The following is a 22028-nucleotide window of genomic DNA, read 5'->3' as shown; positions in this document are numbered from 1 at the left end:
CAGCTGCAGCTACGAACACGACGGGATAATTTAATTCAATAAGTTTAAACCGAAATCTAGAAAATCTGTTTTCACCTGCCGCCAAAGTATTGAAAGAAGAATTGAGTTTGTTATCGCACCTGGTCAGTCTGCACCTGTGCAGGTGGATACGAAACAGAACACAGCAGATCAGGGCTGTCCTCATATAAATCATTTATAGCTTGTGTATTTTCTGTTACCAGCTGTGTCTTATTCCCATTTCTGAGAGTTTCCAGATGTGAACTGTCTGCACACTGTCTGTCGTGTCTATATTCCAGTTTGGTCAAAAATAAAAACCTCTAGAATGAACGCTGTAGATGTACGAGCATCGTCATCACTCCTGTCTCACACACAGGAACAGGAGTTTAATCAGCTCATGGACAGACATGGACAGATACATGCTGCCATTCTAAGACCCTGATGCATTACAGAAAAACCAGACCACATCTGGGCAGCTGCTCTCCACAGTATATTGATGTCTTAAAGATCACAGACATCAGAAACTTTAATTTAGCTGCGACTGAGCTGCAGCCAGTAAACTGCAGATACAGCTTACACCTAAAGAGGACACACCCACTCTGATATCTTCAGATATGAGGGGTGAGGGGGTGAGGGGTGGGGGGATTCACCCTCCAAGGTTTACTCTCTATAATCACACAGATGGGGCCAGGCAGGGATTGTAAAGGTAAGCTAACCCAGCCCCAGTAATTTCCCTCAGACTGCAGTCTGTTTGCTTTGTTTGCTGTCTCTTCAGGACTGTGGGTTTTCTGCCGTGTTGACAGCCGACCATCTGCTGCAGAGCCAATCTCCAGCTCATATTCCTTCCCCAGTCTGTATTTACTCGTCTGTCAGGATTTTAAGTTTGGGACTAAAGATAATCAGTTATGATAGTTTGACTGAAGTGTACCCACAAATGATGACATATGTGTGTGAGTCTGTGACAAAAAGAAAACACAGCAAAAGTTATTTAATAAAATATTTTATTTAATCGTAAAAGACGAAGACTGACGACCTGACGACCATCACCTGAAATTCAGTAGAAGGTGGAGAAGATAGTGAGGAGACATTTAAGAGAGTCAACGCTCAACAAACAACAACACAATAATACAACACAACAAGCCTGAGAAACACTGCGTGGCTCTCAGGCCTTGTAAACCTTAACTATGATACTGATCCAGTTGCTGGTTTAAGTTCCAATTGTGCCACAACAGCTACGAATAAACTGCCCTCGTGCTGTTTAGGTTTTTCCAAAGGATATTCCAGAATAAGGATACGAATGGTTCTGCTGGGCCACAATATCAAGCCTGGGTATCTTGGATACATAAAGTGTAAAACACAGATGTAAAAGAAAACACCATTACAATGATAATTAGGCCTGTTCCACACCCACACACCCACACCCACACCCACATCCACACACCCACCCACCCACACCCACATCCACACACCCACCCACCCACACCCACACCCACACCCACACCCACACCCACACCCACCATGGCTTAGTGAAAAATGTCCTCTTCTGTCTCGCTCACCTGCTCAGCTCATCTCTGTTTGGGGCCCCTCCTGGCTTCGCTGTTGTCTTGTTTTGGTCTTGCAGATCTGGCAAACTGCTGTGGATTCATAGTTAAGGTTCACTGACGCTTTCATTGAACAGGTAGACGTTCACGCTCCCTTCAGGAAAGGACGTGAACGGTTCCTTTTAATACATTCCAAAATATATTTCTGGTATCAACAGCTGTTTTACTTGTTTACCTGTCTGTTTATAAAGGTAACACACCTGCAGAGGAGATATCCCAGAAAGCCCAGCTTTCAGCTCAGGTTCACAGATGATTTCTGCTCACATATCATCCTGTTTTGCTCCCAGAGCTGTGCAGCAGCTTTGAGCCACGGGGGCTCTCTGCCTACTGACACTCGTCACCTCATATGAATTTAATTTGAGAAAAGGCCGCAGCTGTTTGCTCACAAATGCCAGAAGACTACTGGCCAAAAATGGACCTGGTAGGAGAGTTTGGGTGTCTCGTCTTTGTGAGGTCTTCATCAGTGACAGCGACTGTCAGATGTGGTAAGTTAAAGGACGGGGAGGAGCCACACACGTGAGCGGCTGTTTGTTAATAAACCAGTTTTCCTCCAGCTCAGTCCAGCAGCAGCCTGTCTGTCTGTAATCTCACTGATTCACCATCTCAGAGCCTGTGATCAAGTTATTATCTGTACAAGACACAGTCACTGTGTCTGACACTCTGCATAACTACCATTACCAGCCTCCAGTTAGTGAGACAGAGTCTGAACCACCTCTTAAATGTCTGTGCAGTGACCTGAACACAGGAGCTGCAGTCTGAGCTCCGGCTCTGTCTCCTCACCCAGAGTCCAGCCACATGCAGACTAACACACTGTCGCTAAGCTAAATGTTTATGGGATGCACATTATAACAGCATCAACATCAACATCCGTGTTCACTCAGACAACGGAGCTGAAAAGTTGACGCAGTTATTGGTGTGAGATGAGGAGGAGCAGGTGGTGGTTCAGGGCTGCCAGAAATTAGTCCTCGTCTTCCTGAAGGCACCGAGGGACGAAGCCAACAACACATCTGTGAAGGGAAGAGTCCACTTACTGAAGCTAATGAAGCGTGTCATGTTATGTATGTTTAGCTAGCTGTGACTCTGTGCATTGGCACCTCCAGGATTTTCTTTATTATCTTTTTGGTTCATTTTCCAAACACTTTGATGAAAGTGGCTGGTGATGAGCATTTTAATCATAAGACAGCTCTCTCATGAATTCTGCCAGTTGGATTTTATCTCTCAGTCTTTTACCTGTGAACAGACATTTATATGCATGTAGGAGTCCAACTCTACACACCACAGAACCAACTCTACCCCATAAACAGAAACCTGGATTTCCACCTCTTCTCACAGACCCTCGCCCTTCTTTCATCTTGTGAGAGGGAATAAAAGGATACGACGACGAGGGGTTTGTCGTAGAGAACGTAGCCGTTGGTTTCCCGCAGGGCTTTCTCTGCGCTCCGCTCACTGGGGAGTCCGACGAAGGCCTGCCCTTTCATCCGCCCCTCCTTCATTAACACAATGTCAAACCTGAGGAAAAAAGGGAAGCAGGGGCACATCATTATCACAGCGAGCCAACATCATACTGTGGCTGTTCAGTCTCACAAGAGGAAAATCTTTCCTGCCCACAAAACAAAAAGAGCCTGTCAGTCATGTGTCAGTGAGTCAAATGAACCAACTCAGGGCCGACCTTCAAAAGTCCCCACAACAGAGAGCGGTTCTCGTGTGACCTGTGACATGCTCGTGTTTCTGCTCAGAGTCAAACAGAGTGAAACACTGAAGCACAGAAACTCGGCTGAGTCTCTTCGTCTTCGTCCTCCTTCCACCTGGCAAATCACAAAACTGTGCATCGTAAACAACAAGGCTGTGTTTGGGCGACAGGAAAACCTGAGCTCTGGATTTCAAAGAACATTTTAAAAGCATTTACCTGCACAGCCTGTTTAAAGGTAAGAGCATAAACTGAAGTCACAGTCAAACAGAGTTACACCCTCCTGTTTATCACCTACATCTGAGTCCAGAGTCTGGCCTTCCACTCAACATACGCTGGGTCTGATGACTCAGGTGGAATATTCATTTCAAGTACTGCTGATGCACAAACAGAAAATGTCCCCCATGATCCCTGCGTCAGGTTAGATACTTATTAATAACACAGCACACAGTCAGCAGGAAGCACTAACACCTCTCAGGAGAAAGTGACAAATTACGAGGGACACAAGCAGCTCAAGAAGAGTAAGAGACAAAGTCAACATCTGTTTACATACATGTTCCTCTCAGCCTCTGACGAAGGGTCGATGTATCTGCTGTAGATGTACTTCAGGTCCTGGAAGACAGATAAGACACATCAGGAGGGACAGTCAATATGTGAATATGAAGGCAGCGGTGATGCTACTGATTATGAGAAAATCTAACTTTTAATAATATTTAATAACAGAGTCCTGACGACATGTTATGGATTCAAGCAACAAATAAAAACTCCAGAATAAGCATCATATCCAGTAAACCCTCCACACACACACACACACACACACACACACACACACACACTCTATAAATGCACCTACTTTCTCTTCCACTTGCTTTGCAATGTTCTTCACGTACAGCCTGCAGGTTGGCTCACCGGGTTCATAAGTTTTAAACACAGACATCCTTTTCATCTCTGTTTTAAAAGAGGAAAAACTTGATACAAGGTGCATTTCAAAGGATCACAGAACTGTCTATAGCCACATACAGGTAGATTCAAAGTCACTCCAGCTCAGTGTTTTATTTAAGAGAGACAGAGAGAGAGACTGAAGAACCAGGCCAAGAGACGCACGGAGACATTAAAGCAGGGGTGTCCGACACGCTGCTCGGTCTGTGGGTTAGAGGAGCTCAGCCAGAGGTTCAGAGGATGTAGCAGGTACGAACCATGGAGGTGTAGGACAAACACGAAGCTACACAAGGAAACCACTGAGTGAGTCTGAAACTCTGAGCGTCGTGTTCACGTTTGAATCAGGACTGAAACAAATGACACTAACGTGAGTTTAAAAGGTTTTTGGTAGAAAATGATTTGATAACTGGTCACACAGGAAATCAGCTTATTCAGCCGGTTAATGAGACATGAGAATAAATGTAAACAGTGGTATGAGACATGAGAAGCTCTCAGCCACTTTCATTTTGTTGCTCTCAGAGGAAAAAAGGTCGGAGACTGATGTGAGCGCCCACCACCCCGTTTCATTTCTCACATATGATGACTTGGACGTATCATGTCCCAGCAGGTGTGCTCTGTGTTTGTATGGAAAACATGCCTGAACAACGCGTGTCAGCGGAGAGAAGAACAAAGAATAACAGCACACATTACTCCTGCTCACCAACTACGTGCAGTGAAGAACAGGGATTCTCTGCTGTCATAAACACAGCTCTGGCTGACTGAAACTGCCAGTGTGGAGCTTCATTATTTCCTTATGCAAACTGTTAGCCTGGTTTCCCTCCGACTCGTTCTGTTTATTAGATTTTCCTTCTAGAAACACAGCTCAAGTGTGGATTCAGGTGGTGGAAGAGATGAAAGAAGCAAAGCACCAATTAAACAGGACGTTTTCACAAAAATACAACGGCACGTGTAAAATTCTGTAACTGCAAATTACCGATCAGTTCTTTTCTAACATGGTGGAAATGTTAATGGATGTATTCTTGTTAGCTGTTGTTTGGAGGCTGGTTGTAAACATTAAGCAAACAGATAACGAGCAACTTTAGCTTTCATCTGCTTCTGGTCTTCATCACTCACTGAGGAATATTTCTGTGTTCAGTATGACATGTAGTCATGTGACTCATTGTTCATATGAAAATATTTTCCTCCAGGACTGAAAATGCAGAGACGGGTTTTCAGGTTGAGACTGAATTCAAATGTCATTGTGCTGAAAACAGCTTCGCAGTGTCTCTGCTCAGAACCGGTTTCTGTTAAGGTTGATATTATTTGGCCTTTTGCTGGAAATCAAAGAGGCTGAGACATTTACAGGCGAAACAGATCATGATGACACTTCATCAAGACAAATGCTCCTGTCAGGTTCATGTCTCTGTCTCTCTCTGTCTCTCTCTCTCTGTCTCTGTCTCTCTCTCTCTCTCTCTGAGATCTGGTCTGAACATGGTCTCAGGTCAGGATCCACCACTGTTCTGAGGACTGGTGACACCGCTGATGACAAGATGTTTTCCTCTAAGCTAACTACCAGCAGCAGAATCTCTCCTCAGTCCGTCAGTGGATTTTAAGCTGAGAAAGGTAACGCTGAAGTTAAACGTTATATTCCTGTGGGTTATATTTACCATCTCTGGACAGACGTCCTTTCTCCAGCTCCTTTCTGGAGATGGCGTCTGAGGTGAGATCCTGCTCGTCGCCGCTGTGCTCCTCCTGCTGCTGGGACTCCTGGGTGCTGGGGTAGAGCTTCCCAAAACCATCAGTGACCTCGGTCTCATCATCGCTGACGGAGGGAGCGACCTCCCTCTCCTCCACTCCTGTGGGGGGGTCACAGAAGATGTTACGGATTTAGTGGGAAATCAGGTGGATTTCTTTATGACACAGAACCAGATGAGGACACTCTGTCTCATCACCAATTCAGATGCAAGTTTTCAAAGTGTCAAACAACAGCAGATGGTGAAATAATCACTTCCATAACGTTTATCCTCTTCAGTAACGGAAACAAGCTCAGGATGGCACAGTGGAAGCAAATCCACTTGGTCATAATTAGTTTAACATATTGATGTTTCAAATTTCGAAGCATGGCATCGTTATAAACTGAGTTGAAAATAATGATTTCTTCATCGGGGTTTATTACAGTAAACACAGAATTAATGTTAAAACTGAAAACTGGCAGTGCTGATCACCGACAGAGAAACTGAGCACATTCAGTCTGCGTCTAATAAAGAAACTGTAATCAAATTAAAATCCACTCCTGTTTCCCACACGCGAGTCTGAAAAGCAGCAGGACGGACGGACGGACGGACGGACGGACGGACGGACGGACACACACACACACACACACACACACACACACACACACACACACACACAAGCACACGCACACGCACACGCACACGCACACACACACACGCACACACACACACACGCTGCCGATGGAATTACGGAGAGCAGTGAGCCCGTACAAATCCGAGGAGGGGAAAAAAGCTTGTCATCCACATAAGGTGTATGTGTGTGTGCACCGGAGCGAGAAGTGCTGGGGAGCTTTTCTGATACACTCTCGGCACAGAACTAGATCACTGCTTTCAAAATTATCCTCCTCCTTATCTGTCCCCCGCCTCCCCCTTTTCATTTAAATAGCTTGTTTATCGGATCCCGCGCCCCCACTCCCCCAAAAACAAGACTAATCCAAAAAGCCACCTGTCATAGTTTATCTTTCCCCCGCCTTCAGGAAATCTTTTGTGTTTGACTTTGAGATCTATTTTACTTCTCAGGGACTTGCCAGGGAGTGAGGTTGTAGTTAGAAAGGAGGGAGATAAGACGACCAGGGAACTGCACAGCTGACAAGTAACACAGGCTGTGCCCCCAATGACATTTCCTCATACAGATAATGGTAAAGCCTTTTTGGTGCGAGTCTCTGCTGTGATATACAGCTGACAACACACGGCTCTGACTTCACCCACGGTAAGGGCTTTAACTTACGTCAGCACGAGCATCAAACCACCTCCTGCTTCAACGTGATAATAAACATGATGTACAGTGACAATCAAATTCTTACTGTGCCTTTTCTGCTCCAAAGACTGTAAGAGCAGAACTTTCTACACAGATTCCCCCAGTATGTTCGCAGATGATGATACTGGTCTCATCTATTTTGACTGGTCACTTGTAAAAGTAGCTTTGTTGTTATATTTGTCAGTGGAAACAACAAAATTTGTCCCACAGACGCTCTTCATTTGATAGAGATGGAGAACATTTGCATACATATTCAGTTTGAATATATCCTGACACAGACGCCACTGATCCCACATCTCAGTGACAAGTTCAGGGCCCGTGTTTATGAAGACAGACGCTCATGAAGAGCTTCAGAGTCCCTCTGGGAAAGTTATTTATCAGGAGGAAGAGGCTCCTCAGAGAGAGCGATGTCGCCGCGCGGCAGAAATCATCGTGACGTGTATGTTCACTGTGTTCCTGACAGTTGTAGTTTGGACAATTAGATAATGAAAATGAAATTCAACATGAAAAAAAAAAGGTTCTGCAAAATGCAGGAATCTTCTCCTCTAACGCCCAATTTCACAAATGTTAAAAAAAAAAAAAAAAAAAAAACTAAGTATGTGCACACACGTCCCTGCGTGGACACCGTCTCCAAGTGTGGACACCTCCAGAGCTCTGCTTAACACTGGCTGAGGCAGGACAGACACCCTCAGTGAACAAAACCGATAAAAGACTTTTACCAAAACGTTGCTGAGAATTTTTTTAGAACTGGGAAACCAGCTCCATGGAGGCGGGCCCAGACCTGATGTCTGATTTCCTCAGAAATAAAAAACATGATTTCACTCATGATTAGCACTGAAATGATCGATTCATTTATCAACAGAAACATTTACCACAGTTCTGATAACTGATAAATCCTTTAACAACACGGCAAACTGAACATCTGTGGGTTTTTAACTTGGTCACACTGAAGGAGAAATTCAAAGACATCAAACTGTGATGGGCCCTTTCCACTGCCACTAAACGGTCAATTCACAGAAAAATAATTAACACTTTACAACAACCTGAATGTTAATTGCAGGAGATGAGCCGGCGGGACGTCTTACCTCTGCCCTCCTCAGACTGCGCCTCTTGACCTGGCCCACTTCCTTCCGCTATAGGCGCCACCTCTGGAACCGAGATGTGGAATTCAATTTTCCTGGGCCCGGCAGGGTGGGGCTGCTCAAACACGTCACACGGCTGCAGCACTGGAGCACTGAGGACAGCAGAGACAGTCAGCACGTCCCTCAGCAGCAGCCACTAAAAAGTGCCCACAATAAACCTGGCTCCTGAGCCAATTAAGGCCTGGGATATTTTGTTCTGGCCAACCGGAGATATTTCCCAGTCCACCAACATGAAGCCAGGAGACACTGAGGTGTGTGTGTGTGTGTATTTATAGTTAAAACGAGTATGTGGTCTGTCATTAAGGGAGTGTGAGCGTGTTTGGTAGGGAAACAATAAGTCTCAAAGCCACACACGGCTGTCTTTATGAGGAAGACTTATTGTCTGGAGGTTTTTGTCCTCCTTTTTTAGCTGCCTATGAATACTGTCTCCAGATGAGCTATGCGTGAGGACTGTGACATGCATGAGTGCCTTTGGTGTACCTCTGAGAGTCTGGTTTGGGAGCATAGAGCAGATCCTTGATCTTGGGCTTCTTTCTCTTTGAAGCTGTTTTTGGTCTCGTGGGTCTCTTGCATGCTTGGTTGACCAGGCCCATCAGACGAACAATCCTGAAATAAAGCAAGCACAGGGAATAAGGGAGAAAACGTCTACCTGACACAAAAAAACCTCCCAGCCACTGGAATTTAAAGGTATTTCCCTTCAAGTCACTTGTGTTTCGAGCACGATTATGATGGATGAATGATACATTAACACACCGGCTCGACGGGTAGAGGCTGTGTGTATATGAAAGTCAGTTTTACTGCCTCAAGAAATATCTATGCAGAACTGAGTCCTCTCTAATGTGAGAGGTAACCTGCTCCTCACCTCTCTTTGTCTTCGTCGTCTCCACTCTCATACTCCGACTCTTCCTCACTGGACAGCTCCATCTCCTCCTCTGGCAGAGGGGGGTAGTCAGGAGGGAAGGGAGGGGGCATGGGGATGGGTGGCGCCGGAGGCAGGAGCTCAAACTGCAGCAAACAACACAAGATGGTTTACCTTACTGATGCCTCTGCGGCCACAAGAATTCACACTGGGCTTCATTTCTAATCACAGTAGGACCGATCGATTTCAGGATTAAATTCTGTCACATTATTTAGAAACTTAATCAGATATTACAGGATGTAACTGACCATTATTTTCATTATTGATTAATCTGATTATTTTCTAAATGAATTATTTGGTTAAAGAAACACAGTTCACAATTTCCAAGAGTCCAAGGTAAATCCTTTCACTCTCATCTTCACCTTTAAAGAGCTGGAACGAGAGCATCAGGCATGTCTGCATGAAAGATGATTTAAATAATGAACTGTTTATCGTGGATTTGTTTTTATTTAGAAGTGGTAAAATCATCGTCCCTTCGAACAGAGCAACATCCGTCTCCTCATGTTTAGATGACACAAACTCACTTCCCTTAGTGCTCTCCTCCTCAACCATCACCCCCCCCCCCCCCCCCCCCCACTCAGAAATGTTTTCCTTGTTTCTTCTCTGTGATGTTTGACCTTCAGCAGGCTGTTTTCACTCCGATCTGCTGAAGGTGAACGGTTCCTCTGTTCATGTTCATACAGGCAAGATTCTGTGACATTACAACTGCTCTGAAAACCAATTATGAACCAACATGTCACTTACACAAGTGTGAGAAAGGACTTGTCAGTGAGGCAGGAGCCATCTTGTGTCCGGCAGATAAACTTTTCTTTTCAGAAAATATTTTCTTATTCAGAGATTCTGGATTTTTCAGTGAGGGAAAATGAGCAGATGCAATTTAACCAAACTGTACCTAATTAAAGGATCATTTTTGCAGAAAAACCTTATCAAACACATTCCACAGTACAGTATTCTCCTATGACTTAAAACATGTCTGGAGTAGATCTTTAATATAAAGTATTTGCTTTCTGCAGACCGGTAATAACATAGCATTTGAGTTGCTACGTGAATTTACTTTCACACAGTCCCACTGCTCACACACACTCTTCTGCGTATGCACTGCACTGACTACAGTCATCAAATACTCAGTGTTGCTAAATCAATAAGCTGCTGATTTCTGAGGGTAAACTGGGAGCTGAAATATTCTCTCACACTTCTTCTTGGTTAATGTCAAATAACGTCTGTCTAAACCAACTTACCATGGGGGGCCTGGCAGTGACCGGGCCAAATGGACATGGTAAATTCATCTTGTTCATCAGATGCAGTACCTGTATATGGAACATACGAGTATCAGAACAGTGACAGGTTGTATCTAAGGATTCATACCAAGAGCTGGGTGGGAGCTGGTAATATAAACATGCTGCTGCTCTCAGACAGGCAGCCTGTAACTCAGGCTCCGTGTGTAAAACAGACTGCAAAGCCTCTGCATTTTCATTTAGAATACAAGCATCAAGGTGAGACTGAGGCTGAAGTGAGACACCAGTAGTGAGGCTGAGCATGAAGGCAGCTTCTCTGCAACACACTAGCTCCACCAAGATGTTAACACTGGAAGTATCAGCAATGAAAATCCAGGCAGCGCGGCTCCCAGGGAAATGTTAAGCCCATAACTCATGCCTCCCACTTATGGTTTATTATTAATACTTGCTCCCCAAATCGAAATTTAAAAGGCAAATGTTTGCTGTTTGATCTTTAAGAGGTTGGATGCAATTCAAAAATCTCTGGGACACTTTGATTCCAGAATCACATGAATCTGAAGAGTAAGAAATGCTGTCAAACCTGCGTTTTCTATACAAATTCCTGCTTTCCAAAAAAAAGGTACAGGAATATGTACAAAATAAAACAATATGAGAGCAGTAGTTACTCACCTGAACATAAAACCTTGGCACACTCATGAGGGCGTGTGTTATATTTGTCAGAACGCCATTAGAAGGTGGTGGGTATAAATATTTCAAAGTGGGGTTCAATTGAAATTTCAACCTGTAGGAGAGGAAAAGGCAGAATCACAAAACAGGAAACTCGCTGCCTTACAATTACCCCCCTGCCCCCCACTCAGGACAGAGAAGGTGGGAGCACAGTGTATGTGGTTTAATCTGTCTGTTAATAGTCCAGACTAACAGTCAGAGGTCAGTTAGTTCAACGTGATAAAATTCATACTTTAATATGTCTAATTTTATGACAATCTTTAAAAGGAACGTTAACAAGAAATAAAAGAAATTCAAGATTTCCCATCCTTTTAATTTTAATTGTAATGATATTAATGCAGATGCAGCCGTAGCCACAGTGCTGTCTCAAACATTAACAGAGTCTGATTCAACACTCTGGTTTGGAAAATAGAAATTCAGTTGTGATGGTTATGTCTGCATGAACCTTTGGAACTGACCTGTTACTGAGGAACTGCATCAGGATCAGGCTGTGGAAGGTAATTTAACGAATCAACGAGCAGGATGTGTTACACTATAACACTGGATGTTTATACGACTGCAGCCCTGTCCTGTTACTCTGTGCATTCACAAAGTCTCAATTAACGTTCAAGAAACTTCAAATGTTTTTCAATCACACTTTCTGATCTAAAATTATCGACCATGACAGAGGATTTTATCTGTGTAGCCCAGCCCCAGATATGTCACTAACACTAAAACTAGCATTAGCAGAACAGCCCACAGCTCCCACTGTTGGCTGCGTATTGCTGGAAATGCTGGGTGGCCTGAACAGATGGTTGGATCCAGTAGCAGCGTTCCTGCAGAAACTTCAGAGCAGTTCTGTAAAGTTTACACGCTGCAGTTTCAACAAGAAATCCCTTTTGTCTCTCAGGAGCCAAAGACGCTGCCATGTTTGGGGTGTGAGCACAAAAGCTCAAGGATCTCCTGGTTAGTGTTGGTGTGTGTTTATCGTCAGCAGGGAGGCTGCAGGGAAGACAAACCCACACTGAAAATATTATGTTGTTTCCAGAATCAGTGTCAGTTGATTCATATCAGTTCAGATTGATCTGAGCTTCATCCAGAGTAAATTTAATTTCTTCTGCCAGATCGATGGAGCAAAGTCTGCACGACTTCTAAATGGCACATTAATGAAAAGACAGAATCATTACACGGCAAAAAAACTTTTATAAACAGCAGTTTGTGTTGGTCCTCAGCAGCCCTGCATTTTATTCACAGGAAGGGCTGTTCCCACAAACAGTCACTGTAGTATAGATCCATGCTAGCACACCAGCTGATCGATATGAGGATCTAACTCGTACCAGCTAACACATTTCCACACACAACGTCTTATCAAGACCAAAATTAGAATAAGATGCTCTTTAATATGGAGGGAGGGAGAGTGGGTTGCAGTAGTTGCAACAGCATAGTCTGTCAGTACTGAAGCAAGAGGTATCAAAGACCACCTGGTCTCACCAACTGGCAGGACAGACGGCCTGTCAGACGCTCAGTGGCGGCCTGACCATCTAATTGGACACGATGCCACTGACTGTTCTGACTGCAGCTCTCAGATTCTCATCCAGGTTCACTGTTGGCTGAACTCCAGTCAGCCTCTACACTCCTCACCTGTCCGCACTTTGACCAGGTTTGGAAAGCATGTGTCACACGTGCACTTTTAATTTCATTTCATTTGTGTCAGTAACGACTTAGACCAGTAGTCACCAGGTGTCACGGTGAACGGCTTGTTAGCAAACTGCAGAATGTAAATGAATCTATATTTTCAGCACTGCAGGCAGAGCGAGAACAAATCTTTAGACTTCTACAGAGTAAAACTCCAGAGAACGACACAGTCACACACTGGCTGAACAGAACTGAATATAACTGACGCATTAAAGTCTCTAAATTTCAGAAACTCAGTGTGGGAGGTGAGCTTAAAGATTTATCAGGCAAAAAACCAAACCAGAAGCACAGAACGCTTCACCCGACTCAACATTTGAGAAAGTAACAAAGGTTAAAAACAAAAACTGAAATGTGCTGATCTACACCCACAGCTGCATAAGGACATATCTTCAACACTTACCCAAGGCTTGGTGCGACGCCGGTCTCTATGAGGGGAACATTTGGCTCTTGGGTCTCCTGTTTCTTCTTCTTTTCTGTTTTAACACTTTTACCACTGTAGAGACAAAAGAAAGAAAACCTCTTCTGCTCCGCGATGCTTACAACACGATCCTTTCATCACTTCAACTGAGGCCAGTGTCTGGCTCTAACTCACAGGGTTTACATGGTTAACAGCCCAAATATTTAGGTGCAACACCAAGTCTGATAGTTAGAGTTTGTGCAGATAAACTCAGTGTTTATAAATTCACACGATTCAAGCAACGTACCTGTCTGACACTGGAGGATCCTTTAATACTGTCACATGATCTTGGCCTTTAGCAAACTCTGCAACAAGCTTATGATCAAGAATCTCTAACTGATGGAGCCTAGAGAGAGCCTGGGGAGAAGTGATGGAGATTTAACACCACATTACTGTAATATCTATAAATGTGTGCATGCATGGCTTTCTGAAAGTTTATCTAACTGCAACCACTGTAGAAAAAACTCACATTTGCTGCTGCCTTCTCACTTCTGAAGGTTGCAAAGGCAGAATGTTTCTGTGAAGAGAGAGAAATATCTTGTTATAAACCTCAGAACGGACAATAAATCCATCAAATTTCACAATGCAAAGACGTTCGCACGTTGTTAATGAGGCACAACCTACCAGGCGGCCTGTGTTTGAGAAGACCCTGACTGATTCAGCTCCAAAATACTTCAGCAGGTCCTCCTTCTCGTCCCGGCTGAGCTCAGCAGGTAAGTGGCGGATCAGCAGCGTCTTACTGCTGGTTGTTCGGACAAGGTCATCATTTGTGTCCATTTCCCTGTAGGACAGCAGGCACCGTTACCGCCCACAGGCAGGTCAATGTCTATACAAGTCAATATAAACACACATGTGCATGATTTTCACATAAATTCAATGAACCTGCTGATCATTCTCTGGATGAACCAAAGATCCTTCACTTACAGTTACATGTGGCTAAGAAAAGCTCTGAATCCAGGTTTCTTTTGACTAATAATCAATTAACTGACTGGTGCTGCTCCACATGTTGTACTACATCAGTCCTGGAATAAACACCACCACTATGAAATATATTTTTCATTGTTTTTAACACTGTGTCAGAGAGGTTCGGTAAACTGCACATTTCTGTGCATTGGGAAGTTTTTGTTTCAACATATTTTGTCCTCGGTGTAAATAAAGAGACAAACTCTCAACATAACTGACTCTAACAGTAAGACTGTGGGCAGGGTAACAAGTATTTTAAGTCATTTAAACATGCACCGATTTTAAAACAAATGCTGCCGATTTAAAGAGCAGATCATGTTATTTCCTTAAATACCCACAGTCACGATCTATCACATCTGAATGTTTTCCTACAGGCGAGGCAGAGTTTAACTCCCACTGATTTCAATGAAGTGCCGGAGTAAACTTGGCTAGCTCCAACATTAGCTCAGCGCTAGTCCGACCCGTAAATGAACCTCTTGTCTTCGCCGTTTATTCCTCTGCTGTCTGCTCCTGACTGAGCCAGCGCTGCTGTATGAAACTAAGAGCAGCAAACAAATAACTGTTCAAGTAAATAATTCAAAGCTCAACTAACGTTTTCAAAGCATACCCGCCTCCAGCAGCTGCAGCTAACAAACAAATACACTTCCGCCCGCCTCTTCTTCTTCTACCAGTTCCGAACAGCGCCGAGCTTCACCGCCACCTCCTGGCTGAGGGACGGAAACATCGATCGGAACCGCCACCAGCGATGAGAGACGTTTTCTTAAACCTCACACTGAAACAGTCCTGACGGTTCAAATCACAACAACACAACAAATTTGAATTTTGAAAGTTTATTTATTACAGTAACAACCCCTCATTCAAGATCCAGGAATTCAAACAAATCAAGGACAGCGACACCTGGTGGTTTATTAAACTTATAGCTCCCAAAGGCACAGGTGGAAGACACTGACAAGTTAGTTAAATCATGAATAAATACTCTATAAAAGCCTGGATGTAAACTTGTTGTTGTTGATGTTGATACTGAATGTGAATGAACCTTACAGGTGTGGTGTGGGCTCAGAGTCACTGTGGAGAAAAAAACTCATCACATGATCTGATTCCTGTCATTGCGTTGTCTCTTGGTATCAGGTGGAAATGTCCTCATGTTTATGATTACGTCTTTCTAGTCTACGTCTCCATATTTCTGTTGCTCTTCTTCTTGTGCCACTGGACACGAAACAAGCCGTTATTAATGTTCATTGGAGGTGTAAACTGAATAACATCCACAATGCACACTTTGTTATCAGCCAACATAAAGCTCTGCAGCATGTAATGTAAACAGCCCCACACAGTGAGTTCAGTTGTTGTTTGTCACCAGCAGGTGTCAGTCTCACCATGTGAAATAACGGATCTGACCGTTCAAACTACTGGATGTAGGTTAAAAAAACTGCTTTCCCCTTCTGTTGCAACATATAAACAAAGAGTCCTAATTTAACCAGAACTAAGAGTATTATGTTTTGAGACTAATTTAAAATGTCCTCTGCAATTCACCTTTTTTCAGAAATGAGACATTTGACTGTTCATTAGTGAATTTAAAGAGATCACAAAATGTAGAATCTACCCCCTGTAACCCCCCTGAGGTGATTTTCTGAGCACCGGGTTGAGAGGACCTGTCCTTCTCCTGTCCAGCCTTATGAAGGCCTTCAGCTGCCCATCCCCACCCCCGAGAAAATCTCCCCTACACTTCTCGAGATGCCTCCAAATTCCTGGCCAAATGAAGCCTTTTCTTTGAGGAGCGACGCAGGGGCATTCCTCATCAGGGGGACACAATACCCCCTTTCACCGTGGCCTGGCTCTGAAATTTCACAGGTGATGGGAGGAACGGTGGACACTCGATCCTCCTTCCTCCCTCCGACGTAAAGCATCTGACTGAGGGAGGGGAAAAGGGAGAGAGATGCTGATCGGGAATGTGGTGGCTGAGGACGGAAAAATGAGCCGAGTGTGATGGAGGAGTGACTCCGCTTCCATCGAACCGGCTGATGGCGGTGTTTGGGGATGAAGCTGCTGATAGATGATATTTTGTGCCAGTAAAATGTTAAGATTTGACTACTGTCATGACAAACATCATGTCTGCCACACCTGAGGAGGTGGACACCGACTGTACCAGGTCCAGTCCCCCAGAGTCAGAAGGACCGTTGCTGAGTGTGCTGATTCATTGACAGAATCCTCCGTTCAGGTGACAGTCTGTGAGAATGTGAGGCGATTTCTTTTTCATTTCATGTGAGGAACACACACAAACCTGATCAGTGTACACAGGCAGACACTTCCCCTCTCCTCTAAATGTCTGTTGATGGTGCTCATTTTCTCAGGCTGTTCAGTCAGACGGGTTATTACCTCTCCTGCTAACTACCCTGTTCCTCCACAGGCTGTAGAGTATCATCTGTGAGCTCACTCCCAGGTTTCTGCAGGGACATCATGAGGCCTTCATGGTTTTAGCATTCACACCCACCCTAAAGAGAGACTTTACATTTTGTGGGTTTTTCTTATTTACCCATGAAAAGATAAATGCTTTGGATTAAGATTTATCCAGCACAAGGACTGGATACAGGAGGCCTGCATGTAAATATCTAAATCTCAGTGACACAGAAAATAACTGAATTTCCCAAAATGCTGCGGTGGTTACTGGTTACAGAAACAGTGACGTGGTTAGAGACTGCGCAGGTCGTGTTCAGTGGATTATTAGAGCTCTCCTGCTGAAAACAGCTGCTGCTGCTGAAACTGACACTGATGAGAGAGTGAGAGTGAACTGAAACAGAACCACAGAATCAGGTGATGATTCTCTGAGGGTTCATCACTGTGAGCGATAACTATCTCATTACATGCAGACGTTCCTTTAAATGAATCCTGGTTGGTTCCACGCCCTCCCCAGGCCGGCGGGCAGCGTCAGAGGTCACAGTGACCACATGGTCATTTCTAAACTGGGGGCAACTGTAGGAAAAATGAGGAAAACGCCCAGAAAGTAAAAGTCTGGCATTATATCATTTTATTATAAATTCATCTTGCATTGGTATGTGTTGAAGTAATGTTGCTTTAATGTTGATGGTAAGTTTCCAAACACAGTTTCCCACCTGTTTGTTTAAAATGGCTGCCTTAGAAATAAGGTCAACACTCAAAATTCTGCTCATGTCTCTCCACTATTTCATCTCCTCTCTGAGGTTGTCCACACAAATACTTTCCAGCTAGGTTCAAGCCTCAGATGAAAAAAAAAAAAACTGGCGACTGCACACATCCATCCCTGTTTGTGAGTTTGAGAGATGCACTAATAAAAAACTGCCTAAAAAGTTTGATGGTGGTTTGCAGCGTTTGAACTGACACAGAATGAACCAGTTCTCATAAAAAAAACAATAGAAACACTTTATGAGGATCATTATTGTCTTGAACAGCCACAGTATGATTTTATCTGAAAACAAAATAATATAAACGGAATAATCGGAATAATCTGCTCAGACTCTGCACCTTCAGTCTGGATCGACTGGACACAGGGGGAAGGAAGGCTGATTCACCCGAGACAGTAAACTCAGGTCAGGTCCAGCCTCTGAGGCTTTAAATGGACTCTTTCATGGTTGGGGCTATGAATGCAGCAGCGGGGGCCTCTTTGGTAAGAGAGTGTGTATTTCCAGCAGCCTGCATGGAAACTGCATTGAAGAACTCGCGTCCTGAGCGTATCATGCCTCCATTGTGCCTCGATAAATACGTCACAGACAAGACCCAGTTTATTTTATCAGTTTGGGTTGACGGGGTTTTCCTCTGTGTCCTGTATTTTTTTTAACAACCTCATCTGAAAGAAGAAATAGCTCCTCACACAGTCCCCACGTAAAACCAAAAATCTTCCCACTTTGGTTTTTGTATGGTTAACATACAAGATGTAATGTGTTGCTCAGTGAGCTTCAGAGGTGCTGGTCAGCAGGTCTGGTTACCTCTGCACATCGCCAGCTGTTTCCTCCTGGTTCCAGCTTCAGCTTGATGTGAGAGACGTATCAAGCTTCTCATCTCAGAATGTTGGGCTGTTCCTTTAACAGCATCAGGAGGCGGCAGCTGCCTCCCTTCCTCTTCCTGTGTGTCTGTTTAACACTGTGCATGTGTGAGTGTTTGACAGAATCCATCTCTCGGGCCGGTGTGGAATGCCAGTGCACCGTGAGCTGGGTTTCAGGTCTGTGCTTTGCTCTCTCTCAGAGCAGTCATCCTTCTTCAGTCTGACCGCTCATGATTACAGATGTGTACAAGCCAAGCTCATCGTTTGAACAGTCTATTTATGTGTTTGCACAAAGTAAGTTGTGACTTTCCCGGTGTTTTCCCGGAGAGACGAGCCATCAGGGACTGAGATGTTTGACTCTGACTCTTCCTCTTCTGATTGTGTTTAATGATTACATTCTGTAATCACCTGTCAGACTCTACAGACTAAAGCTAGAAGACTGAGTTCCACCTACGGTTACTGGTCAGCTCAGTGGAAACTTGACAGTTTGATCAGGAGTCTACTGGTAGCATCTTGTCTGGCACCGGTACAGAGTTCCACAGATGTTGTACAGATGAACAGGAGTCTTCATGCTGGTGTACCAGGTTCACCATCTCATACCCCAGTCAGAGCGACACAGTGACGTGGGTTAAAACCTATAAAAGAAAAATGTGAATTAATGCACGTTCCATCTGCTGCTGTTCTCTGAATATCAAGAGTTGGTTCCTCAAGATAAAGTGTGTAAAAACAAATGTGACATCAGGGATAATCAGTCAGCAGGATTCATGGCCACCCATCCAGGAGTCATTAAGACCATTCAGTCTCTATTGTTCATTGTTTATTTGATGTGGAAATTGTCTTGTCTCATCTTAGTTTTAGTATTTAGTAAACAAAACAAAAAACAGTTCAGCCCAGTCGAACTATTAGCGCCCACTGGACACTCAGTGCTAACGAAACCGTGACAAAGCATTCTGCTGGATTCAGCTGCCTTCTGCTCATGTACATGAGTTATATTTCAGCCAGCAACAGTTTATACTGTTTAATTCAACTCAGAATGGATGACAAAGCAATCTGCGCACTGAAAACTCATGTGGCCGACAGATGTGCTGTATTGTTGATATTAAGCTGTTTTATTGTTATTAGAATTTATGCAATAGTTCTTATTGTCTGATTCAACGTTTGCTGGTCATCATTTCACTCTTTGTTACATGAAATGCGTCAGAGACCTCGGAGGAATAAGAGATGATTTCTGTTTTGGCCTTAAACCTAAACCGTGCTGAGAACAGAGATGTGATGTGCATCTTAAAGCTACACGCGACGGAGGCTGATAATCATGGCATGTGGTGGATTCATGTTCTGAGCTAACCTCTAATTCTCAGGAGTCCCCACAGCTGATCAGAGAGCAGGCTAAGTCAGAAATAACACAAGTTGTGGTTAGTCTCTGTTTAATCAGCACGTCCCTGAAAGCATTTGATAGATGGTGATGTAGAGGAAATGGCCAAGTTCAGCCTGTTCAGTTTACATGATATGTAGGTTCAGCATCAACCCACACATGCACAAAATACACACCAGACATCAGAGATCCCAGAATGATGCAGGCAGCAGCTACAGTCACCGCAGACAGGTAACACAGTCTCAGTGCTGTACAACCGTCTGTGATCCTACAGGTGAAGCTGAGCTCCAGGTTCCTCCACTTCAGGATCCACGTTGACAGATTTCCAACAAGAGATAATTTATGTCTGACCAGTGCACACACTTCTGCTCTTACCTGCTCTCTATGATTAATGGTAATGAGAGCCCTCAGTTAATGCAGCCTGCACTCCCATTGCACAGGCTTAAACTGGTTCATGTGTTTACTTACCTGCTCTCTTCCTGGACACGTAGGAGCCGGCTCAGTGGAGAAAGGTAAGAAGTGTGCAGGGATCAAACACGGTGTCACCCACTGTGGAAAGAAACCGCCGAGGGTGAGGGGAGGTCGGGAATCCAGGATCGAGGCAGAATGCGAGGAATGTTGCCTGCAGACCTCAACAGTGAAAACCAGCAACCACAGAGAGAGATACCATCTAAGGATCTGCAGAGTAATGGCTCAGGGTCAAAGTTACAGGATGACTGACGGTAGCGAGAGTCCGGGTCCAAAAGTAAATTCAGATACATGCAGTCGTTCGAAGGCGTGCTGCTCACAGAGCTCAGCACTGAGGAGGCTCTGCAGGTTATCTAATCACAGTGCTGCAGATGATTTTCATTATCCAAGACAACACAGGCGTCTGCTCAACACATTATTATGCCACATGAATGTGAACATGTGGAATCACATGCACATTAAAATGTCACTTCAAACATGTCCTTCATACTCAACAGCTTGTTTCGACACCATTACATTTCCTCAGTCTCCTCTGAGAGTTAGAGCCCACAGCGCTAACCAATCATTGCCATTCCCTCACTCGCTCATTTGAATTTGACATGTCTCATGTAACCAGTACATGTGATGAGAAATCAGGAGGGAACTGTTCTACCATCCTTCAGTTTGTCCTTGAGGCCTGGATTTTGCAGCCATGTTTGCAGCTCTGAGTCTGAGTCAGGAAAAGTCTGTGGGTCACCAAAGTCATTCATCCTCTGGGTATCATGGTCATCTGTGTCATGGCAACCCATCTGATACTGGTAGTGTACACACGTGACTGTGACTAGTGTGAACACATGTAACTGACTGCATGCTTCCTGCATCAACCGTCAGCTGATAACTAAAGTATTTCTGCTTCCTGTCAGTGAAAACAGCACCAAACTGTACTTTCATCACAGAAACCAAAATGAATACTGTGACACAGCTGCTCTACTTCAGCTCAGAGGTCGCTTAATCTCAATTTTACTGAAGAGTCTCGTACCCTGTGCGCTGCTTTGACATCCTGTGTGATGTTTCACCGCTTCAGCCAGACTGCCCTCTCCAAGCTGCTAATTATCCCAAAGATGCACGGCACCTGCCTGAGTTTGACGGATGGACTACAGCAGGCGACTTCCTCTTCTTCTGTAGGAGACATTTTGTTTTCTGGGGACATTGTAGACGCTTTAAAGTTGGTTTTACTGAGAGATGGATTAACAGCAGAGGCTGTGAGCATGTAACAGTTTTGGTTTTTGGTCTCTGCTTGAAATCTTTCCATGTAAGACAACAATTAGATATAATTTTGTTTTATCTCCAGTGCATTCCGACATTACCACAAAATACTTCCCTCTAAACATGCTTCAGAGTTGTTGACACCTAAAACCCAGCAAAATTACAGCTTTAAGCAGCGATTCCCATCCTTCCAAAGCGTTTCTCTGAGTGAATCTCTGACTGCTCTCATGTTCATCTCACATCAAATATGAGCGACATCTCTGTACCAGAGTGAAGTTAGAGAAAAACTCCACATTGCTCTGACATCATGGGAGCAAGCCACAAACTAGACCCACTGAGAGTGAAATGCCATTGGTAACAAAAGACTGCACATACGGAGACAATTCACATCTCTAAGTGATTCCAGACAGAGCCCTGCTCACACCACTGCTAATGTACACTCAGCTGTCGCTTTATTAGGAACACCCAGCTAAACCTAATGCAGTCTAATACCACAGTCCTGCAATAAATCCTCAATTAGGCTTATGCCTTAGCTCTTCCTTTCATTTACCTTTTTCCCAC

At 44.2% G+C, this 22028-nt stretch overlaps 1 protein-coding gene across 6 annotated transcripts; it reads right to left on the bottom strand.

The window, feature by feature from the left end:
* Positions 1–988: 988 nt before the first annotated feature.
* rnpc3 (RNA-binding region (RNP1, RRM) containing 3) lies at positions 989–15023 on the bottom strand. 6 transcript variants are annotated; one of them, XM_041065252.1, is made up of 16 exons: positions 14290–14342; positions 14032–14188; positions 13877–13924; positions 13655–13764; positions 13351–13443; positions 11220–11331; positions 10554–10622; positions 9259–9401; positions 8877–9002; positions 8340–8488; positions 5871–6059; positions 4139–4233; positions 3839–3897; positions 2975–3107; positions 1554–1631; positions 989–1044 (listed from the first exon to the last, which is right to left on the bottom strand). In XM_041065252.1, exons 1-15 carry the CDS (start codon positions 14298–14300, stop codon positions 1563–1565), a joined length of 1563 nt encoding a protein of 520 aa, XP_040921186.1. In that variant the 5' UTR covers positions 14301–14342; the 3' UTR covers positions 989–1044; positions 1554–1562. The 6 variants fall into 6 exon arrangements, with proteins under 6 accessions (XP_040921186.1, XP_040921188.1, XP_040921189.1 ...); XM_041065254.1 differs by lacking the exons at positions 989–1044; positions 14290–14342 and adding exons at positions 1051–1330; positions 14978–15023; XM_041065255.1 differs by lacking the exons at positions 989–1044; positions 14290–14342 and adding exons at positions 1051–1330; positions 14963–15019 and having other exon boundaries at positions 14032–14233.
* Between the last annotated feature and the right edge of the window lie 7005 nt (positions 15024–22028).

This window comes from Toxotes jaculatrix, chromosome 20 (genome assembly GCF_017976425.1).
Source record: "Toxotes jaculatrix isolate fToxJac2 chromosome 20, fToxJac2.pri, whole genome shotgun sequence".
Taxonomy (NCBI): Eukaryota; Metazoa; Chordata; class Actinopteri; family Toxotidae; genus Toxotes; species Toxotes jaculatrix.
This window is presented reverse-complemented; position numbering and strand designations above follow the sequence as displayed.